This window comes from Misgurnus anguillicaudatus, chromosome 4 (assembly GCF_027580225.2).
Source record: "Misgurnus anguillicaudatus chromosome 4, ASM2758022v2, whole genome shotgun sequence".
In the NCBI taxonomy this organism is placed as follows: domain Eukaryota; kingdom Metazoa; phylum Chordata; class Actinopteri; order Cypriniformes; family Cobitidae; genus Misgurnus; species Misgurnus anguillicaudatus.
In genome coordinates, this window is record NC_073340.2 from 35,224,026 (window position 1) to 35,243,548 (window position 19,523).

The following is a 19,523-nucleotide window of genomic DNA, read 5'->3' on the forward strand; positions in this document are numbered from 1 at the left end:
TATAGTAAAATATCAAGATTAACATTAAAATATAGTTTTTTAAGTCTATGAAAACAAAGAAAAAAAGACATAATCAACAACACCATCAGAAATATTTACAAAGTTTAAAGAATACAATATAACATGCACTCATAATATTATTGAATGCTGTTATGTGTTAGCAAATGTAAACGCATGATTTTCATAGTTTGGTTTGGTTAAAGGTTGGTTACATTAGTGTTCACTTACTGTTTGTCTTCACCATGAGGAAGATTAAGGTCCCAATGATCTTTCTCCAGTGCGCTCACTCTTTTAAACATTAACAATACTTTCACTTTCAAAATGAGTAAATAGTTATGATATAGTTATAAACCCGTGTTGTGTCTCTCAAACTTTTCCATTCATGCAGAGTTAAACTAATTCAATACTGCCTCCTAGCTGCAGAACATATACTGGAAAAAACAACAACACACCAACTTTTTTATATACGTCACTACTTTCGTCATTATTTTATGCTGGTCTTTGATGGATTTTTCAGTAGGGATATCATTATTTTTCCTTTAAATTAACTTGTAATGTAAAGCAAACTGCTTGCTTGCAGTAAATATATTCATCATATTTGAGCACCTAAACATATATGGGATGTAAAATTAAGGTTGTTATCTCAGTATGATCAGGGGTGTATTCTAGAAAGCACTTTCTTTCTCTGTCGGTTCCAAAACACAATTTAAGAGTTAGTTGTGTCAACCCAAATCAAACACACTTGCATTCATTTGTGTTATCCCTCATTGCGCAGGTTATAAAATAAGAAGCATTTTCAGATACCAATAAAGAGTTTTACAACCTCCTTCACATTATATAGGCTACAGGCCATGCATTTATCAGACACACCTGTCACTGTCACTGTCATCATTTCTTGCCATCTTTGCAAAAAGCTGTGATTTTTTTACCTGGCTTTGAGTGACTGATTGACAGAAATACGTCTCATAAGCTCAGTGTTGTATAGATCAGTTTCAATGTTTCAGTCGTTCATTAAAATAAATCGGTTCGCCTATTTAGCGGAAATATACACGCGTTGTGTAGCTATAAATCCCAGTTGGACATCGCAAAACATTTGTGTAAACGAGACGGAAAACATTTCCTCGCTACGATATGATATGGTCTTGCTGCGACCTTTTACCGTCCTGTATCCATTTTTGATCAATACGCGCATGAGCGCGCGGGACCGAGAGAGAGAGAGAGAGAGAGAGAGAGAGAGAGAGAGAGAGAGAGGGTGATACTGCAGATACTGGCCGTTTCTCAATCCAAAGGCGGATGCCTGCGTGTCGCATATGTGCAGGGTGCATGGGGTAGACTGGGTACAGTTGAGACACTTTTTCATTTTGATTTTTCACACAAAATAGAACTTCCACATGACATGCCACATGACATTAGCTTCCCAGCAAGCAATTTTGCGGCTAATAGACGTCTAGTAGCCGTCTAAACACCCCCCTGACGTCTAGGCTAAAACAAGGCTAATTTTGGGCTGTCAGTGAAAATCTAGTAGACGTCTATCATAGCCCAAGAATAGACTAGTCATCAAATAGACGGCTACTAAACGTCTACATATATACGTCTAATAGACGGTGAATGTGGGTCTAGGCTAATAAAAGGCTAATTTTGGGCTGTCAGTGAAAATCTAGTAGACGTCTATCATAGCCCAAGAATAGACTAGACGTTAAATAGACGGCTATTAAATGACTACACGTGTGTGTCTAATAAACAACAAAAGAATGGCTAAAGAATTCTTTTTAATCCATTAAAAAAGGTTCTCATAAACATGTAATCATGCAATTTATTACAAGAAATATTGTTAATACAATAGAAATTCAGATAAGACAAAATGAAAAACTACTTTTAACAAAAAGAATAAAAACACTAACAAAATAAAAGCATAAATAACAAAATAAAATTTTAAAAATGAAATAACATCTAAACATTAACAAACTATCTTCAGTTCACTTCAACTTATTAATTGTAGTAATTTCTATACCCCCCCCCCCCCCCGTCCTCCCTGGTGCCTGTTTGAAATGCCCCCATTGCATCCTTCCCTTCCAGTTCTGTTGCTGCTGGGAAGTTGTTCAACACAGCATCTGCCAAATATGAAAAGAATGCATGAGACAAGTATTTTTGCTTTATATTAAATGTGATAGTCATTCTCTTTGGAAAAAGTCATATATAAATATTGACAGGTCAACAACAGTAATCATATCGTTCTCATTACTACAAACACAAGTGCATGTTTCTCTGCTTGTGTTTAATGACATTCTGGAACTAGCAAAAGAGGCTTAAAGGCAGGGTATCTGATTTTGATCCAGAAACATTTTAGTTATGCTGGTTAAAAGTCTCCTCAAGTCTTGATAGCAATCACTATGTTAAGTTGTTTGAATGTGTATTTTTATATATTTGTGTCATCTGTAAAAGGCGTAGGACCAAAAAACATTCAACAAATCATTGAACCCCGACCGAATGCAATATTTGGACATGGGCCAGTTACCGGTTTAAAGGTATACCGAGATTTTCAGAGTCAAGGTTTTAAAAACCACATACCGTTTTCAATGTATGAACTGTGTTTACACAAGTGAATTAAATCATGTAATTGAATTCATGTTTACATTTACAACTGAAAGAATATTATCATTTAAAGGCTTTATTTTAAACTGGCATAAATGTTGTTTGTTGTTTAAAAATAAAATGTATTGTGTCCAGTTGAAAAGTTGATGTTTTAATACGCAGACATTTGAAAATAACACATTTTAGTGTCACAATGGCAATACCGTAACACCGTGGTATTTTTGCTTATGGTTATCATCCAGAATCTCATTCCGGCCCATGCCTAATTGGACGCATTAAATTTTTGCCCCTCTTCTGTGAACGTGTTTTGCATGCCACTTCACACCCTGTTCACGCTCTGTAAAAATAGGGAGAATCGAATAAACTTTCCTGCTGAATTGACACAGGAGCTACAAAACGAAAAACATTTTGAAACAACAAAAAAAAAAAAACATCTGGATGAGCAAAGAGCAAAAACCCAAATTAACATTGGTAACTTCACTGCTTTTCCGCAAGATGGAAACAGCTACAGGTCTGAAAGGGTCGTTGAAGTGTTTCTTTTGGAAAGGTAGGTATGCAGTGTGATTCTATTTTGATGGATTCAGATTGTATTTTAATGAAACATGTTGCTTATGTAGTTTGTGTTCCTTTACGAATTAGTGCAATGATATTTATCTTTTCAAATTTCTAAACGTGCTGCATTTAATTCGGATAAAAAACAGTTGTTTATGTTGGTTATTTTGGTAATGTTATTCACTTTGTCAGTCTTACTGGATAATGAGATAGGAGTGTGCTTCTGGTTGGTGCGTGTAGGCTAAAGTTAGTATTTTTCAAAATCAAATACCCTGCCCTTTAAAGGAATAGTCTACCCTTTTGCCATATTAAACTATGTTATTACCTCAACTTAGACAAATTAATACATATCTATCTTTTTTCAATGCGTGTACTGTATAGCGCGTCGTGAATGTGTTAGCATTTAGCCTAGACCCATTCATTCCTATGGTACCAAACAGGGAAGCCACCAAACACTTCAGTGTTTTCCCTATTTAAAGAATGTTACATGAGGAGTTATACCAGTAAGTATGGTGCCACAAAATAAAACTTTTTTTTGGTACCATAGGAATGAATGGGGCTAGGCTAAATGCGAACACATTAACAACACACTGTGCAGTGCACGCATTGAAAAAAGATAGGTATGTATTAATTCGTCTAGGTTGAGGTAATAACATAGTTTAATATGGCAAAAGGGTAGACTATTCCTTTAAGATGCCAAGCATAAAATATTCACAATACAATCTTATGGACATAAAACAACTAAACAATATTGTATGGGTGAGTTAACTGTTGTATCGGCAAAGAGTAATTTAATCTGGGGCTTTTAATATTTAGAAAATATTAAGGCAGTACCGGACTGTCGTCAATTACACCTCACATAGCCTAATGTCATATTAAAAGTATTATTTTGTGAAACACCATTCAGCCTAAAACTACATACAAACACACTTACCTTTAATAACTGAGAACTGATGTTTTTTCAAATGCTTGCTTCTGCAGTGGACCACCACCATTCATGTTGAACTTTGAAATTAATGAATTTTATGGAACTCTAAAATACAAAAGATAATGTCATTAACATTTGCAGACTTACATATATTTTTGATTTTTTGTGACCACATGAAGGACTGCGTTGACACCACAATGTCTTATTAATATTGCATGTTTATAGAATTTACCTGTCCAGCATTCTTCCGGCACGGTCTCTCAAGTTTCTCCCTCCAGTTTCACACAGCTTTGACGCCTGAATAGCACATGCCTATGTCAGTAATTGTACAGTATTGTATGCTTCAGTGTACAAGTGTTTACCAACCTTTAAGGCTAATGCCCACTGACCTGCAAGTTTTCCCTCACTAACACAATAAAAATCTTTTTTCCAACAAACTGAAGGCCTGTGAGTTAAATCCATATGGAAAAATAGCTTTCCCCCACAATCTATCTGTGTATAGATAATTGTAAAGCATAACTGCCTACATTACTGTATGTAAGCAACACAGTGATAACTTAGCTAAGTTACTGCTGTTACTAAAAAGCAGCCTACAAATCACTTATGTAAATCTTCAGTGTAACGTTACATAGACTCATTTACCTCCACTATTTTATTACATTGCAGGTTGTACTGTTTAGGTTTTATAAAACATGGGTTACTTACTTTAACGTAAAGTTACCCGCAAGAATGTCGCGATTCCAACAACAAATAAAGTAAATACATTTTAAACACATGTAAAATAAAATAATAAAAAACACTTACAAGACCAAACGAGTGTGGAAGATTGCTTTCCTCTTGGCTGCTCGCTGGTTGGTGTTGTTGATTTTCAAACACCGGAAATCTTTCTCGCGAGATTTGGCCTCGTGTTTGTGTACTGCAGCTGCCATCTAGCGGTTCGGAGTTGTAACTGGATTTTGTATATCAATAATGAATGTTATGCGTGACAGCAGATATTCAGATAAGATAAATAAAACCAAACATCTTGAATTCACTGGTGTCTTTGCATGCCTGATGAAATATCATACATCTTGCAAGTTATTTTGGCAAAAACAAAATTTTATTAAATTCAAGGTTATTCTGGGCTAAACATGGTTTGTTCGTAGTCGGTCTATTTATGAGCTAAATAGTGGCTATGTACGACGGTGCATAAAACACTTTAAAGAAATTAAACAAACCTTGTAATCGCTGTTAACTTTGCTTACATGATGAAATAGCATACATCTCACAAATTATTTTGTCAAAAACCACATGTAACCAAATTAAAGTTTATTTGGGCTAGATATGGGCAAGGCACAGCCCGGCTATATCGGGTCTATACTGAAACGAGACGTTGAAATGACGGCTATTGCTTGCTGGGTTGTAGACTAAGATATCAATCAATACCCATACGTAGTTTATATTTCCCTGATATTTCCACAATTAGCTCATAAAAATAAAGTGCTTTTGTCTCAACGTTGTCTCAATTGTACCTATATATGTGGTACAGTTGAGACACCCATTATTAATGATGTAAAGGTAACTAACCGTTCATTGCAAATAAATAAATAAAGACAAATAAAAAAATAACAATTGGGCAACATGTTTGTTTATTAATCCATTAAAATTCATTCATTTTATTTTAATTAGCACTGGTTAAAATGTATAAAACAGGAACAAGATATTTCATGAACTTCAAGATATTGCAACAGTACAAATGGAAACATATTCCAGTAACAACACTTACAATTACAATGTCAAAATTAACAGTAACCAACAAAGGAAAAAACTGATTTGGGTGTCACTTTCTCAATTATTTTATGCATTTCTGTAGATTTTGCAATAACCATGCATTACACAATGCCATGAAATATGCCAGTTTTTCAGAATAACGTTTGTGATGATATCAGTTAGGTTTAACAGTCACATAAGGACAATAAGCTATTCATCGTGGAGTGTGCATGGTGAAGTGGAAAATCTTTGGATCGGAGATGCGTCCATGGTTCAAATTTCCCACGATCAAAGAGGACACTAATACGCATATGCACAGCAAAAATCACAACTTGTGTTTGCTGCGCACAAGTTATTTAAGGTTTCTCAACTGTGCCTATGTCTCCAACCCTATATCACGAAATTATACCTACAGGCATGTATGGAAACCAGTCTACTGTCACACAAGTCGGAGCGGACCCGAGATTGCCAAAGGGTCACGCCCCTTTCTAGTTTCCACCTCGAGGAGGTTCCCAAAGCCACCCCAATGACCAGATAGACAGAGTAAACTACGTTTAAAATAAATCTTTATTTAAATATTAAAAATAAAGGGAAAAGGGGGAAAGGCAAATTAAAACAACTCTTCTCCTTGTTCCCAGGACTGGACCCTGTGGGACGCAGGGAATGGAACCCCTGTGTAGGGGCTTTTCATCTCTCTTCACAGACATGCTGAAAGCTGAGGTAAGTTACACTTCATATGCATACATGATACACAGACTGGGGCTTTTCGTGCCTCTTCACAGGCGTGCTGAAAGCATAGGTTATACTTTATATGCATACGTGGTACACAGACTGGGGCTTTTCGTGTCTCTTCACATGCGTGCTAAAAGCAGAGGTAAGTTATACTCAATAGGCATACGTGATACACAGACTGGGGTTTTCCATGTCTCTTCACAGGCGTGCTGAAAGCAGAGGTAAGTTATACTCAATAGGCATACGTGATACACAGACTGGGGCTTTCCATGTCTCTTCACAGGTGTGCTGAAAGCAGAGGTAAGTTATACTCAATAGGCATACATGATACACAGACTGGGGCTTTTCGTGTCTCTTCACAGGCGTGCTGAAAGCAGAGGTAAGTTATACTTCATGGGCACTCGGGATATCATACCTCACCCAACGCTTCCCCCGGGGGCGGTGGACTTACAGGGCCACGGCGGACAGGGCATGCGGGGCCGAACGCTTCCCTAGCTCTCCCTCTCTTTTCTGGTCCCAGGGATGCTGAGCAGGGGCGAACTTTCTGAAGAGGCTTCGCACACAGGTGGTTAATATGAATAGCTGCACACAGCAATGGCCTTCGGCCCAAACGGTAAATACACGTAGATTACTCACTCTGGTACACAATGTGTTTCACCACCGCCCTCTCTCAGGTTCGGCGATGGTTAAACTGGTCACACTGAAGATCCTAGTAGTTGTTTCCCCTCGCTTGCACTGGTCAATACTCGACGTGTTGTTGCTCTCACACGGGGTCTCTGGGCTAGGGCAGCCTCTATCTTTAAAGCACTGCACTGCAAGCTTTAGTGTACATACACAAAATAAAAGTCAAGACTCACCCACAGCATCGCACACACACACTTCGTGAACTAAGGATATGGCCTGCTTGGTCCCAGGTTTCCCATGCGGCTCGTCGGGCGTGATTTCCAACACAAAGGAAAGGTGGTTAGGGTTTATCGTGGATCTTTTGTCCGTTCCCACTATGCGTCCATCGGCTCACCCACACTTCTTTCACCAGTGGGGCCGACGCTATATAATAACACTCACAACACACTTCAAACAATTCCTCCTTCTCAATGTTTGTACGTTACTCACATGTCAGCATATCAGCGAATCCATACTGTTTATCCTCCTTTACCCAGTTGCGTAATACATCGATTTCCTTTTCACCCAGTCACCTTCAATATGAATTCCTCCTAGCTGGAACGATTTATAGTCTTCCACTTCTTTTTCCCAAGGGAATGGCTTCGTCACACACCAGCCTACAACGCAGCCGAACACAGCACAACAGAGAAGCACACTCCGGTGTAATGCTCCTTTAACTCTCTCCCAGCTCCGTCCTTTTCGCCTCTCTTGGCTGCCGCACTCTTTCCTTTCGCTATAAGCGCTTCGCGGATCAACGGCGCCCTCCGGCTCCTCCAGGGACGGAGCGTGGGGTTTGGACTGCCCTAGGCAGAAAGGAGCACACGTCCGAAAACAACTCTTCTCGTTTGTGCTTCTTTGGACCTTTTTATGTGTCTTGTCTCTATTCCCTCCTCCAATCATGAGTTGCCAGCTTAATTCGCCACACCTGTTGCTCGTTTACCCCTAATCTACATTGTCAGGGAGACCAGGAAGTACAAATGATTAGAAATCGGGTCCGGGCGGAAACCATCTTCAGGCGGAACCAATCTCTGCCACTTTTGGTTCCGCCCTTCAATAGTCACCCTGTGACACTACCCTACTATATGTCATCATGACTGGTTTATTCAAGTTAACTGAGCATTACATTCGCAAGTCTTGAGCATATTACAACAATTTACTATTAACTAAAAATAAAAGGCAACTTTATAATTGTTAATAGACAGTCTTTATAACGTATGCAGTCTAGAAATGCGACCTCAGGAGGCTGCAGCTGTTGGATTGAGAAACGGCCACTGTGCTCAGTTTGGAGAGTGCGCAGGTGCTGGGCTCTCTGCTCGTTCTCTCCTGCAGTCATCAATATTATCACTCCTTTAAAGAAAATGTCACGGGCCTGAGCGGACCACGGACTACGTGAGTCACGCTCTTACCAAAGTTCCACCTCGAGGAGGTCCCCAAAGCACCCCAATGACCAGACAAACAAGAGATGAGTGAAATATTTAAAGGGAAACTTTACTTAAATTAATTAAAATCAGAAAAGGGGAAATGGAAAGGGAATCTAAAAACTTCTCTCTCCCTCAGGGGGAACTACGGGCCAGGGGGCGTTGGAGAGGGAGAAGCCTAGTTCCAGGAGATCTGGGGATAGCAGGGCAGATGAAGATCTTGTCAGGATCATAACTGGTGCACACAGAGCGAAGCCAGCGACAAAATGGAATGTTGCCTACGGCAATGTAGCGACTCCCAGGGGATTCTACAGGCACTGGTCTTTTCCTAAGAAGAACAGACGTCAAGGACACGACACCACACTGCAAGCTTAGTCTACTCACGTCAGACGATCACTCAGGCACTACACAGCACACACTCTAGTGAATGAATATGGTCTGTTCTCTTCCGTTGGCACAAACCAGCGCTGGACAAGGGGAGGGAGATCTTATTGGTTATGCTGACGAGGTCCCAACCAAGCTCGGAGGCTTCGCTGGCCACTGCCTGTAGACACACTTGAATCCCGGCTCGCCCACCCGCTTCACACTTGGTGGGGCCGATAAGACGACAAAGCACACACTCCTTCGATATTGTACGATCGTCATATGCACATATCTGAGATTACTCACGGCTCCGTTGTCTCTGTTCAACACACTCGACTCCCGGCTCGCCCACCCGCTTCACACTCGGTGGGGCCGCTAAGAGGGCAAAACACACACTCCCTTAATGTTGTGCAGTCGTCATATACACATATCTGAGATTACTCACGGCTCCGTTGTCTCTGTTCACACGCTCGATTCCCGGCTCGCCCACCTGATTCACACTTAGTGGGCCCGCTAAGAAGGTGAAACACACACTCCTTTAATGTGGTACAGTCGTCATATGCACGTATGTGAGGTTACTCACGGCTCTGTTGTCTCTGATCAGCACCTCGACTCCCGGCTCACCCACCCGCTTCACATTCGGTGGGGCCGCTAAGAAGGCAAAACACACACTCCTTTAATGTTGTGCAGTCGTCATCGTATCTGAGATTACTCACGGCTCGGTTGATCCACAATCGTCGGCTCCTCCCTCTCTAGGAGTACCTAGAGAGTGTTGTCAACACGATAGGTGCGATTCGCCCGGACTGTTGTCCACACACAGCGGTAATCCAATGTTCAAAACAGATTCAAAGTTTCCAATGCTCACCCGTTTGTTGTCTCAAACGATGTTCTCTTTCTTACAGGTCTCCAACACTTGTCCACCGTTATCTCCTCTCGCAACAACTCAGCACAAACACTTCAACTTCCTACGACCAACCACGCCGTCCTTTCTCCCAGACCAGCCCCGCACTCTTTCCGCCCGCTGCCTAGCGGTTCCCGGATCAGCGGGGCCTGCAGTCTCTTCAGCGGCTGGTGGTTGTTGTGCTGCCTAAGGCAGAAGTTGACTCGCCCGAAATCGCCGCCCTTACTGCTTCTTCAGCTCACCTTTTATCTCCCTATCAATCATAGGGACCGCCCAGTTAATGATCGCTCGCTCATTTGTGCACCTGTGATGAATTAAGCCTTGGTGTAGTTGCCATGGAGAACCAGGAAGTAAACGGGTGTTTAAAAAATTTGGTCCGGGCGGAACCTCTCCTCTCCATTTTTGGTTCCGCCCTAAGTCACTCCGTGACAAAAACACTACAGTTTTTCAATATTTTACTATGTTTTTACCTCAACTTAAACAAATGAATACATCTTTATTCAATGTGTCCACTTATCTTTGTACAGCGCGTTGTTAATGTGTTAGCATTTAGCCTAGCCCCATTAATTCAATTAAGCAGATAAAAATATTTTTATCTGCTTAAAAAATCTCCCCGTTTTATTTTGTGCCACCATACTTACTCATGTAACAGTCTTTAAATAGAGAAAAAACATGGAAGTGTTTGGTGGCTTCTAAATTCATCCCTGTTTGGATCCTAAGGAATGAATGGGGCTAGGCTAAATGCTAACACATTCACAACGCGCTGTAAAAACATCAAGTGCATGCATTGAATAAAGATAGATATGTATTCATTAAGTCTAAGTTGAGGTAAGAACATAGCAAAATATTAAAAAACGGTGGTGTTTTCCTTTAATTACATTAAAGGAACAAAAAAGACACTGTCAGGACAAACATTTGTTTTGGCGGCCGCTAAAAAATAAATGCAGGGTGTTTACTGCATTAAACAAAACTTTTTAATATTTTTTATTTGTATTCTATTTTATAATCATTTAAATAACAATAAAACCATTTGTAAGCTGTGGCGGGCCAGATAAAATGAGGGGGCGGGCCGTGTTTGTCCAGTGGGCTTTTGGGCTTTGAGTTTGACACCCCTGGTTTAAAGCATTACCATTTTTACATTCCTTCCCACCATGACGTTTGAGACCTCAGTTTATGTGGCAGGTTGGGACAAATCTTACAAAGAAAGAAATGTGTAGAACATTAAAATGTGTGAAACAATGAAATGGCCCATGAAATCGCCTAAGCAACTGTCTCTGAACACACAGACAGATTGTCTTCATTATTTGCCTCAATCTAAAAAAAATAGGTCAGTGCGAAGCATGAACTTCTATAAATAGTTTTTGTTCATAGTTTTCTGTCTACTTCATACTTACATCTGTGTGGGAAACTTTGTGTGCTGGCTTCAACTGGATCACTGTATTTCCATCTACTGTAGAATAGTCAGCCATGTGGTAAACTTTTAAATAAGTAGTAGTAATGCAGTGCACACATACCCAGCATCAATTGCTTAGAGAGGCGAGCACCAGGGTCAGACGATACAGCACCTTGGATCCCATCCATAACTTGCGGTCCTTTGTTGCTACTGAGAGCCAACTCCTCACCAACAGTACATTTTGGAAGAGGTGAATGCCCCCCCCCACAGTTTTTCTTACTAATTTTCCTGTTGGCAGCATCACAAACAAAACAAATCGGTTGTTAATACTGACCACTTTGATTTATGTTTTTATATTTTTCTTGGCAGCAGATTTTGTCTCGGTCTGCTGCCAAGAACATTTGGAGTTGGGGATGCATCTAAAAGGATCATCTTACTTATACCATGATATATTTTGGTATATGGTAGCACACAGTCACACACAAATTACATTCCATGCATGCATATAAATATTTATATTATATTATATTATATTATATTATATTATATTATATTATATTATATTATATTATATTATATTATATTATATTATATTATATTATATTATGTATTATAATTATTATGTCATGAAAATCAGACTTTTTCCATGTTAAAGTGCTATAATTAGATCCCCAGTTCCTCTATTAACCTAGAAAATGTATAAAAGATCATCCCAGTAACTTAGTGTTGGTAAACCATTCTCTGCAAACTTAAAATACGTGAAAAAATAAGTAATTGAAATGTGGCTTCCCTTGTGATGTCAGAAGGGGAACTTATTATAATAATACCGCCCCTTAAGCTGCACTGTCCAACCACGGCACTGCCATTTAGTGCAGAGATCAGCTCATTTCCATTTTAAAGGACACACCCCAAAAATGACACAATTTTTCTCATACCTACAAAGTGGGAAAATTTATAATAAATTATCTATATGGTATTTTGAGTTAGAACATCACATACATACTCTAGGGACACCAAAGATATTTTTTTAACTTAATAAAGTCTTGTAAAATGAAAATTTGTCATATTTTGAATAATGATTTCTTGCTTCTCCTCAGAAAGATATACGGACCTTGATATTTCCATTGTAAATGCAATTGGTTGATTGGCACTGACATCACTTTTTTATGTGCACACGCGTGGAGTAATCATAATGATCAAAGCCAGAGTTGACAGAGAAAGTTAATAAGCCACTCAATGAAACCAATAAAGCCTGATTATATTGTTTTGGTTTTGTCAACTGGAATCTAATCCTGTAACCATGAGTTTGTTCAACCACCTTCATAGTACAGGCCCTTGCTGCGGAGCACGTTATCCCGAAAGAATCAGTTGCTATGGTTACTAACATAACCCAAAAGTTACCTCTGTTTACTTACTCTTAAACCTACCAACCAAGACCATCTGAAGTCTTTGGGTTCATCAATATTCTGCTCAATGCTCATCTGGTGTTTAGATAAAAAAACTGAGAATAACACACAGCATGAGCAAAATAGGACTCAGATTTCACCAGACCAGCAGAAACTTATGGCAAATAATACAGAGATCAGTGCCAGGAGTAATAATTTTGAGCTCTGGAGTCAATCTGTAAAGAGCTTTGTCTAGTTATAACTGTTACCACTTTCCTAGTTCCTAGTCGCTCTAAATAAAGAAAAAAATGACATTGTTTTCATTGCTATCTTCTCCAAGTGTATTTTTAACAGCAACATGAGACAAGCGGCAGCTCCCTTTCAGAGTTTACATCAAGAGATTTGATCTTTAAAGGAAACAGGGATAATGATCACTTCAGATTGGTATTTACATCTGGTCTCATTATGTTTTTCTTTCTCTTCCACACTTCATGTCCAGTAGTCTGAGAGACCTCAGGCAGGACAGATTTATGAGGCCCTGAATGAAAATATTTCTGCTTTGGTCTCTGTGCTTTGTGTGAGGTTAAAATTTAGACATCTTGTATTACAAATCTTATGAAACCCATTGCATACAGTTAGCTTAGCTAACACTATTTTATCAGTGTTAAACATATTAAATCAATCAACCAATATACACTCTCTCGGTCAAAAGCAGCAATATACACACCAGCACTGACAAACATGTGGCTTGCATTACTCCATCATGGTAGCACTGGGAAAACCCAGACAACTGGCAAATTTAGATTTGCTCTGCAAGTAGTCTTGCAAAGAGGCAAATCAAGCCCATTTCTAATGCCGAGAAATCGCGGCACCAATCACAAAAGTTGGGGTGGGCTATACACGATGATGACACCGCAGCGGCGGTGAAGCAGATTTTGTACATTACAAAGATGGATGGCGCTGTGGAACATCACTCTTTTGCGTCTGTTTTAAGCGATTCCTTTTTGTTAAAACACGAGCAAAGAACAACACTCGAAGCCTTCATATCTAAACAAAGATGTTATCGCTGTCTTACCGACTGGATCCGGCAAAAGTCTGATATAGCTCTGCATACGTCATTTCCTTTATCGCTGTGATTGGTTTTGGGTCTATCCAATAGGCTTTATGCCCAGCTGCACTATTTGAGTGAGGTATTTGAGAGACGTTGGTGACGCTCTTTTGGAAATAATTTTTTCTATGAAGCTTTGCCAGATCCACCAGGGTCACCACTAAATGCATTGAAGCAACTGCCATGTGATTGGTTGATTAGATAATTGCATTAATGAGAAATTGAACAGGTGTTCCTAATAATCCTTTAGGTAAGTGTATATAAATGTTATGCATAACTAATGTTTTTTTTTAATTTCACCAATTTTCTGTTTATCTCTTATTTACTTTATGGGATAAGTGAAGAGCATCAGCAGAGAAACTTCAGAATACAAACAATACATTCAGCAGTTATTCATCACATGTGATACATTTATAATACAATAAAACTTTAGACTGATAAAAAAGATCAGACATCAATCATTATAGAGTATATAAATAAACTTTGTAAAAAAAAAAACTGCAGTTAGGCAATATAATCATGAGAAACATTTCAGTACATTATATTAAAATTAGTTTGAAGATGCAGAAAGTCTCAAAAACAGATGTTAACATTACCAACACCAAATGCAAAGAATAAAGCATTGAATGAATTAGAGAAATACAAGCAAACATAGTTTGGTCTGTGCATCTTAATAAGTTTATACAGGCCAAGTGTTGATTTTAAAATGATTTTCTTTAACATAAAAATATGCAGAAAAAACTACAAGTCATTTTACATTTAAGCTGTATATATACAATACTATCTGATAAAACAGATCAGTAACAATCATATTTCACAGAAATATAAAACAGAAAACGGAGCTTTAGTCCACAATCAAAGACTCATATTCCTGCAACATAAATATTAGCTTGATGTGATGCTGTTGTTACATTGTTTCTCTATCTGAATGTTCGTTGATGTTATTTTCACGTGCAGCCATATTATAATCCTGTGGAGATCTAGACGTCTTCCGTCTCTTCCAGAGAATCAATGCCACGATCACAATGACGAAACAGCTCAAGACACAAATGATGACGGCAATCGTTGTTTTATCTAAAATAAATTTAGATGTGCATTTAAACATGATTATGACATTGCAATCTCAGTGTTTTAGATTGGATCTCTTCAGTACTGCATATATGAATCATGTGATTAAATTATCTCAATATCTATAAACTCTGCTTTGAATAGTTACACATTGGTTGCTATATTGGACGTTGTTAAGCATTTAAAACTCTTAAAAATAATTGATTAATCTGTGATCAATGATTACTTGAATAAGTTAATACCTGTTGTTTGGACAGGAGGTTCCTCTGAAGATTGACCTGTGTCAACTTTAACAGCACCTGTAAACAGATTTTAAAATCACTGTTAATAAATTCATGATGAAAATATATTTCATTACAAACAATGTTTTGTAATGTTTTAATAGAAGTTAAACTACCTGCTACATTTGCAGTGAATGATGTTGTGTGTGGTCCACAGTTGGTTTGCAAAAAGAATTTTAATGTTGCTGTCATGGTTTTATTTGCAGTGTAAGTACATGAATATCTGCTCTCTGCTATACAGGAATCATGTCTGAAGTCCTCTCTACAGATTGTTGGATCATCATCTGCTGCTACTGTATTAATAAACTTGTACATCTTCACACAGCATCCTTTGTTCAGATAAGAGACTGTGCAGGCAAGATTTATTTTATCTCCCACAAGTGCAGTCACATCTTCACACTTAATTGTGATATCTGCAAAAGAACAGATGATATTAACTGTATACAACAACTCAATAAAAACATGTATTTTATTAAATGAATAAGAAATTAAATGAATTAAACAACTTATTGCTATTTGCTAACTTATAGTTTTGATCACTCTAACCATAACGTTTCCCAAATAAATGTATTGCTTATTTTCTAATGTGTTATTAATCCTTTAGTAAACTTGCCAGTAAATAATAACTATACTATTATTCAAAAACACAATCTTTATGCTGTATCAATGTAAAACCAACCATGCCATGTATTTGCTGTTGATTTAAGATTTATATAACATGAACAATGTTTATATACTGTTATAAAATTATAAAAGGGAGAGTAAAAGGGTTAATTGAAAATTGAATATGAAGAAAACATATTTCAGTTGGAGACGATAATTTGCGTCATCGTAGACTTTGTGAACTTTGCATATTGTTAAGATGTACTAACGCACACTTGCACACCAAAGGAAATGTAAAATAGTGAATCAGATAATAGTGGCTCTTTAACTGAGCATTTACCATGAAATGTAGTAGATATTTGGTACTGAAAGTTTTTTAATGAAGTTGTTGCTTTAATGACAACTAAATCAAACCGAACCGATCATGAGCCCCATTCACTTTTTTTAGTAAAAAAGAATACTATGGAAGTGAATGGGGCTCATAAACAGATTGGATACAAACATTCCTCAAAATATCTGCCTTCATGTTCTCCAGAATAAAGGAATTTATACAGTTTTGTAACAACATGAGAGTTAGTACATTTATGTCAGTTATGAGAACATTTACATTTTTAGGTGAACTATCCCTTTAATGACATGTATACTCAATCTGACATGAATTCAACAATCAGCGAGTAATAGTTATTGAATAAATGAATACTTGTGTCAAAAGCATCTGTAAACAGATTTAAAAATCACTGTTAATAAATTCATGATTAGATGAACAAATGTGGATTAATTTCATTATAAACAATATTAAAGCTGACAAACTGTACCTGTTATGTTCACACTGAAGTATGTTGTCTTTGCTCCACATGTGGTTTGTAAATAGAATTTAAATTTTGTTGTCATGGGTTTATCTGCAGTGTAAGGACATGAAAATCTGCTCTCTTGTTTACTGAGATCCTTGCTGAACTGTTCTTTACAGATATCACCAGCTGCTGTATCAGTAAACTTGTACATGGTCATGTTGCAGCTTTGGTTCGGATAAGAGACATTGCAGGCGAGATTTATTTCATGTCCCACAGGTGCAGTCACATCTTCACAGTTAATTGTGATATCTGCAAAGAAACAAATGATATTAATTGTATACAACAACTCAATAAAAACATGTATTTTATTAAATGAATAAGAAATTAAATGAATGAAACAACTAGACGTCATGGGCGCGGGAAGTGAGGGTGCTGCAGGTACCGCAGCACCCCCTGGTGGCAAAGATTTAAAACTGCAATGACCATAAAATGATAGCTTATAAATGTCTCTGATTGTTGTTTGTTACTGTTCCAATACATTTTGTATGTAATCATGTTTGGGCTGTGTGATGAAGAGAGAATGATTAATTTAGTAATTTTAAAATGATTTAATTTATTTCAGTGTGTATTAGCCAATCAGATTTGTTTTGACAACGTGAATGCGATTTAAGAATAAGCTGCGTATACGTATAAGCATAACACACAAGCACGCACACTCACAGCCACATAGAACGAATTACTAGGCTATCTGTAGCCTATCTATCAGCTTCGCAATGTCTCAGAAGATTTTTTTTTCAAAAACACAGCCCAAAAGTCCCAAGGACTAGCGTTATTTGTCCAAATGACTCACATATCAGAAAAAGGTAATCTAATTTAAAAATATAGCCAAATTGTGTTCAACGCACATGTAAATGTAAAAGAACATTTAAAGTAAACATTTAAAGTAAAAAAGATTTAAGTAAATTATTAAAACGACATGAGAGGAACTAAATTGTAAAGCCTCAATGTACAATAAGGAACATGCGCATATAAAAGTGGTGGGTATTTTAAAAATTAATATAAATTATTCCCATGCATCGATTTTAATGTTAAACATCTATAAATCCAAATGAATACATATGGAATATATTCCAACAATTTAGGATATGATGTTTGAATTTTAAAGTCTAAAAATATCTTATTTTTACACCGCCGTGCAGGAGGCATGGCAATCTGAAACAAAACTTAAGACAAAATATTACATTTACGTTTAAAAAATAGAATTAGAATGTAACTGGTTCGCTGGAAACTCCATGTTGCACTTAAGCTACATCATACAGAATAGCAGACCCCGGTGCGTGATGGGTGCCAGAGGAGACTCCGCACATGACTCGTGTTGCATTTTGTAACTTTTACAAATCATTTTGTAGTTTGTGTAACTTTTTGGACACATTGTTACTTTGGCCTAAATATAGTCTATAATAGGGATGTACCCGAAGCCAAATACGTTATTCGGAAGGGCACGGATAATAGCTTCAAAACGAATAACGAATTCATTCGAATAACAGAGAAAATATTCGGTCAGACATAATCACGTGTTTACTGGAACAGCTCTAAATTATAAACCCCTTAAAGCACGAATAATATGTGTGTGAAGGGAATGAGTGCAATCTATAAAATGAAATTTTTGGCGCAAGCCTTATTTAGAAACGCGAGCTGTTTTGTAATTAATTTAAAATCTTAAAAACGCCGCTAATATCAAAATTCTTTTAACCCAACTTTAAAAATGACCCTTTTAGTTTTTTTCGTTTTATTTAATTAGACCAGAAAGCCTTGATAAAATGCTGCACTCTGATAATAAAATATTCGTTAATAACTCCGTATCTCCGTGTGACTCTGGTATGATCTTTTACTTACTTCTAGTCGAAGCAAGCTTTATTGTCAATCTAGGTGAATATAAAATAAATAAGTAAATAGATAAAAAATATGAAAATGTAACATTTTAAAAGCAAAATTTAAACTGAAGATTACTATGACATGAATTGCAATAAAAATAAAAATAAAGTAAGCAAATAACAACTGAAACATTTGAATTAAATCTTTCTAATTACATTATTGTTTAAAATCATGTTGCTGGTTTTGAACTAAGTCAAAACTGATTTTTAATAGAGCATACTGTTATTTGAAAATTTAAACGAATATCTGATTATTTATTTATTTAGATGAAGATGATTAAGATGATGATATAATATTTCTGATAATATGGCATAGTTTTCTCCCCACCCAATGAGGCTAATAAAGTAATGATTAAAAAATATACTTAATCAACGGCCCGGCCAGAGGATAGTAGCAGAAAATAGAATTTTAGAATTAGAATTCTATACCTATACCCCCCCCCCGCCGCATCCGCACCCCAGCACCCCCTACCGAAAATATCTTCCCGCGCCTCTGCTAGACGTATTACTATTTGCTAACTTTTAGTTTTTTACGCTATTTATTTTTGAATTTGTCGATCACTAATCACTTTTTCAAATAAATGTATTGCTTATTTTCTAATGTGTAATTAATCCTTTTCTTAACTTGCCAGTAAAAAATAACTATACTATTATTCAAAAAGCAAAGTAAGTCAAGTCACAAATGCATTAAAGGTGCAATATTTAAGATATTTGCAGTAAAATGTCCAAAAACCACTAGGCCAGTGTTATATATTTTGTCCAGCTGATTACTATCAATATCTGTTATGTTTTCAACTACTTATAAATTGTGAGAAAATTGCCATTCAAAACATTGACACGGGGCAGTGCAGTCTCCTGTCAATGACGTTAATATCCATGTGACCCTTTGTCACCGCCTTTCCTGACGTAAAAACCACATGACAACAGTGGTCGAGTTCGAAAAAATAAAATGGCGGCCAAGGAAGCGACTGGAGCACAAATTTAGTGTAAATAAAGATATTTTCACTTTTTACACATTTTAATTGCATTTCTAGTGAGAAATTAGTATTGTAGTTTTCAAAT

The 19,523-nt window shown here is 37.2% G+C and overlaps 1 protein-coding gene and 1 long non-coding RNA gene across 11 annotated transcripts in view; both read right to left on the reverse strand.

Annotated features, from left to right (window-relative positions):
• The window catches only part of LOC129421345 (uncharacterized), a 183,855-nt gene that overhangs the window by 153,099 nt on the left and 11,233 nt on the right, over positions 1-19,523 (reverse strand). For 4 of the 10 annotated variants that reach the window (XR_012369349.1, XR_012369345.1, XR_012369343.1 and 1 more), the window contains exon 1: positions 229-923. The exons of 1 other annotated variant lie outside the window; for it this stretch is intronic. Coding sequence is in view for 4 of the 9 variants with exons in the window: in XM_073867200.1 (XP_073723301.1) it covers positions 229-299 (71 nt within the window). In the remaining 5 variants the exon portion in view is untranslated. 5 more of the 10 variants (XR_012369342.1, XM_073867198.1, XM_073867199.1 and 2 more) reach the window with 4 other exon arrangements.
• LOC129423325 (uncharacterized) lies at positions 1,684-5,465 on the reverse strand. Its single transcript, XR_012369340.1, has 4 exons — positions 4,877-5,465; positions 4,305-4,369; positions 4,079-4,177; positions 1,684-2,111 (listed from the first exon to the last, which is right to left on the reverse strand). It is a non-coding gene; the product is annotated as an uncharacterized lncRNA (long non-coding RNA).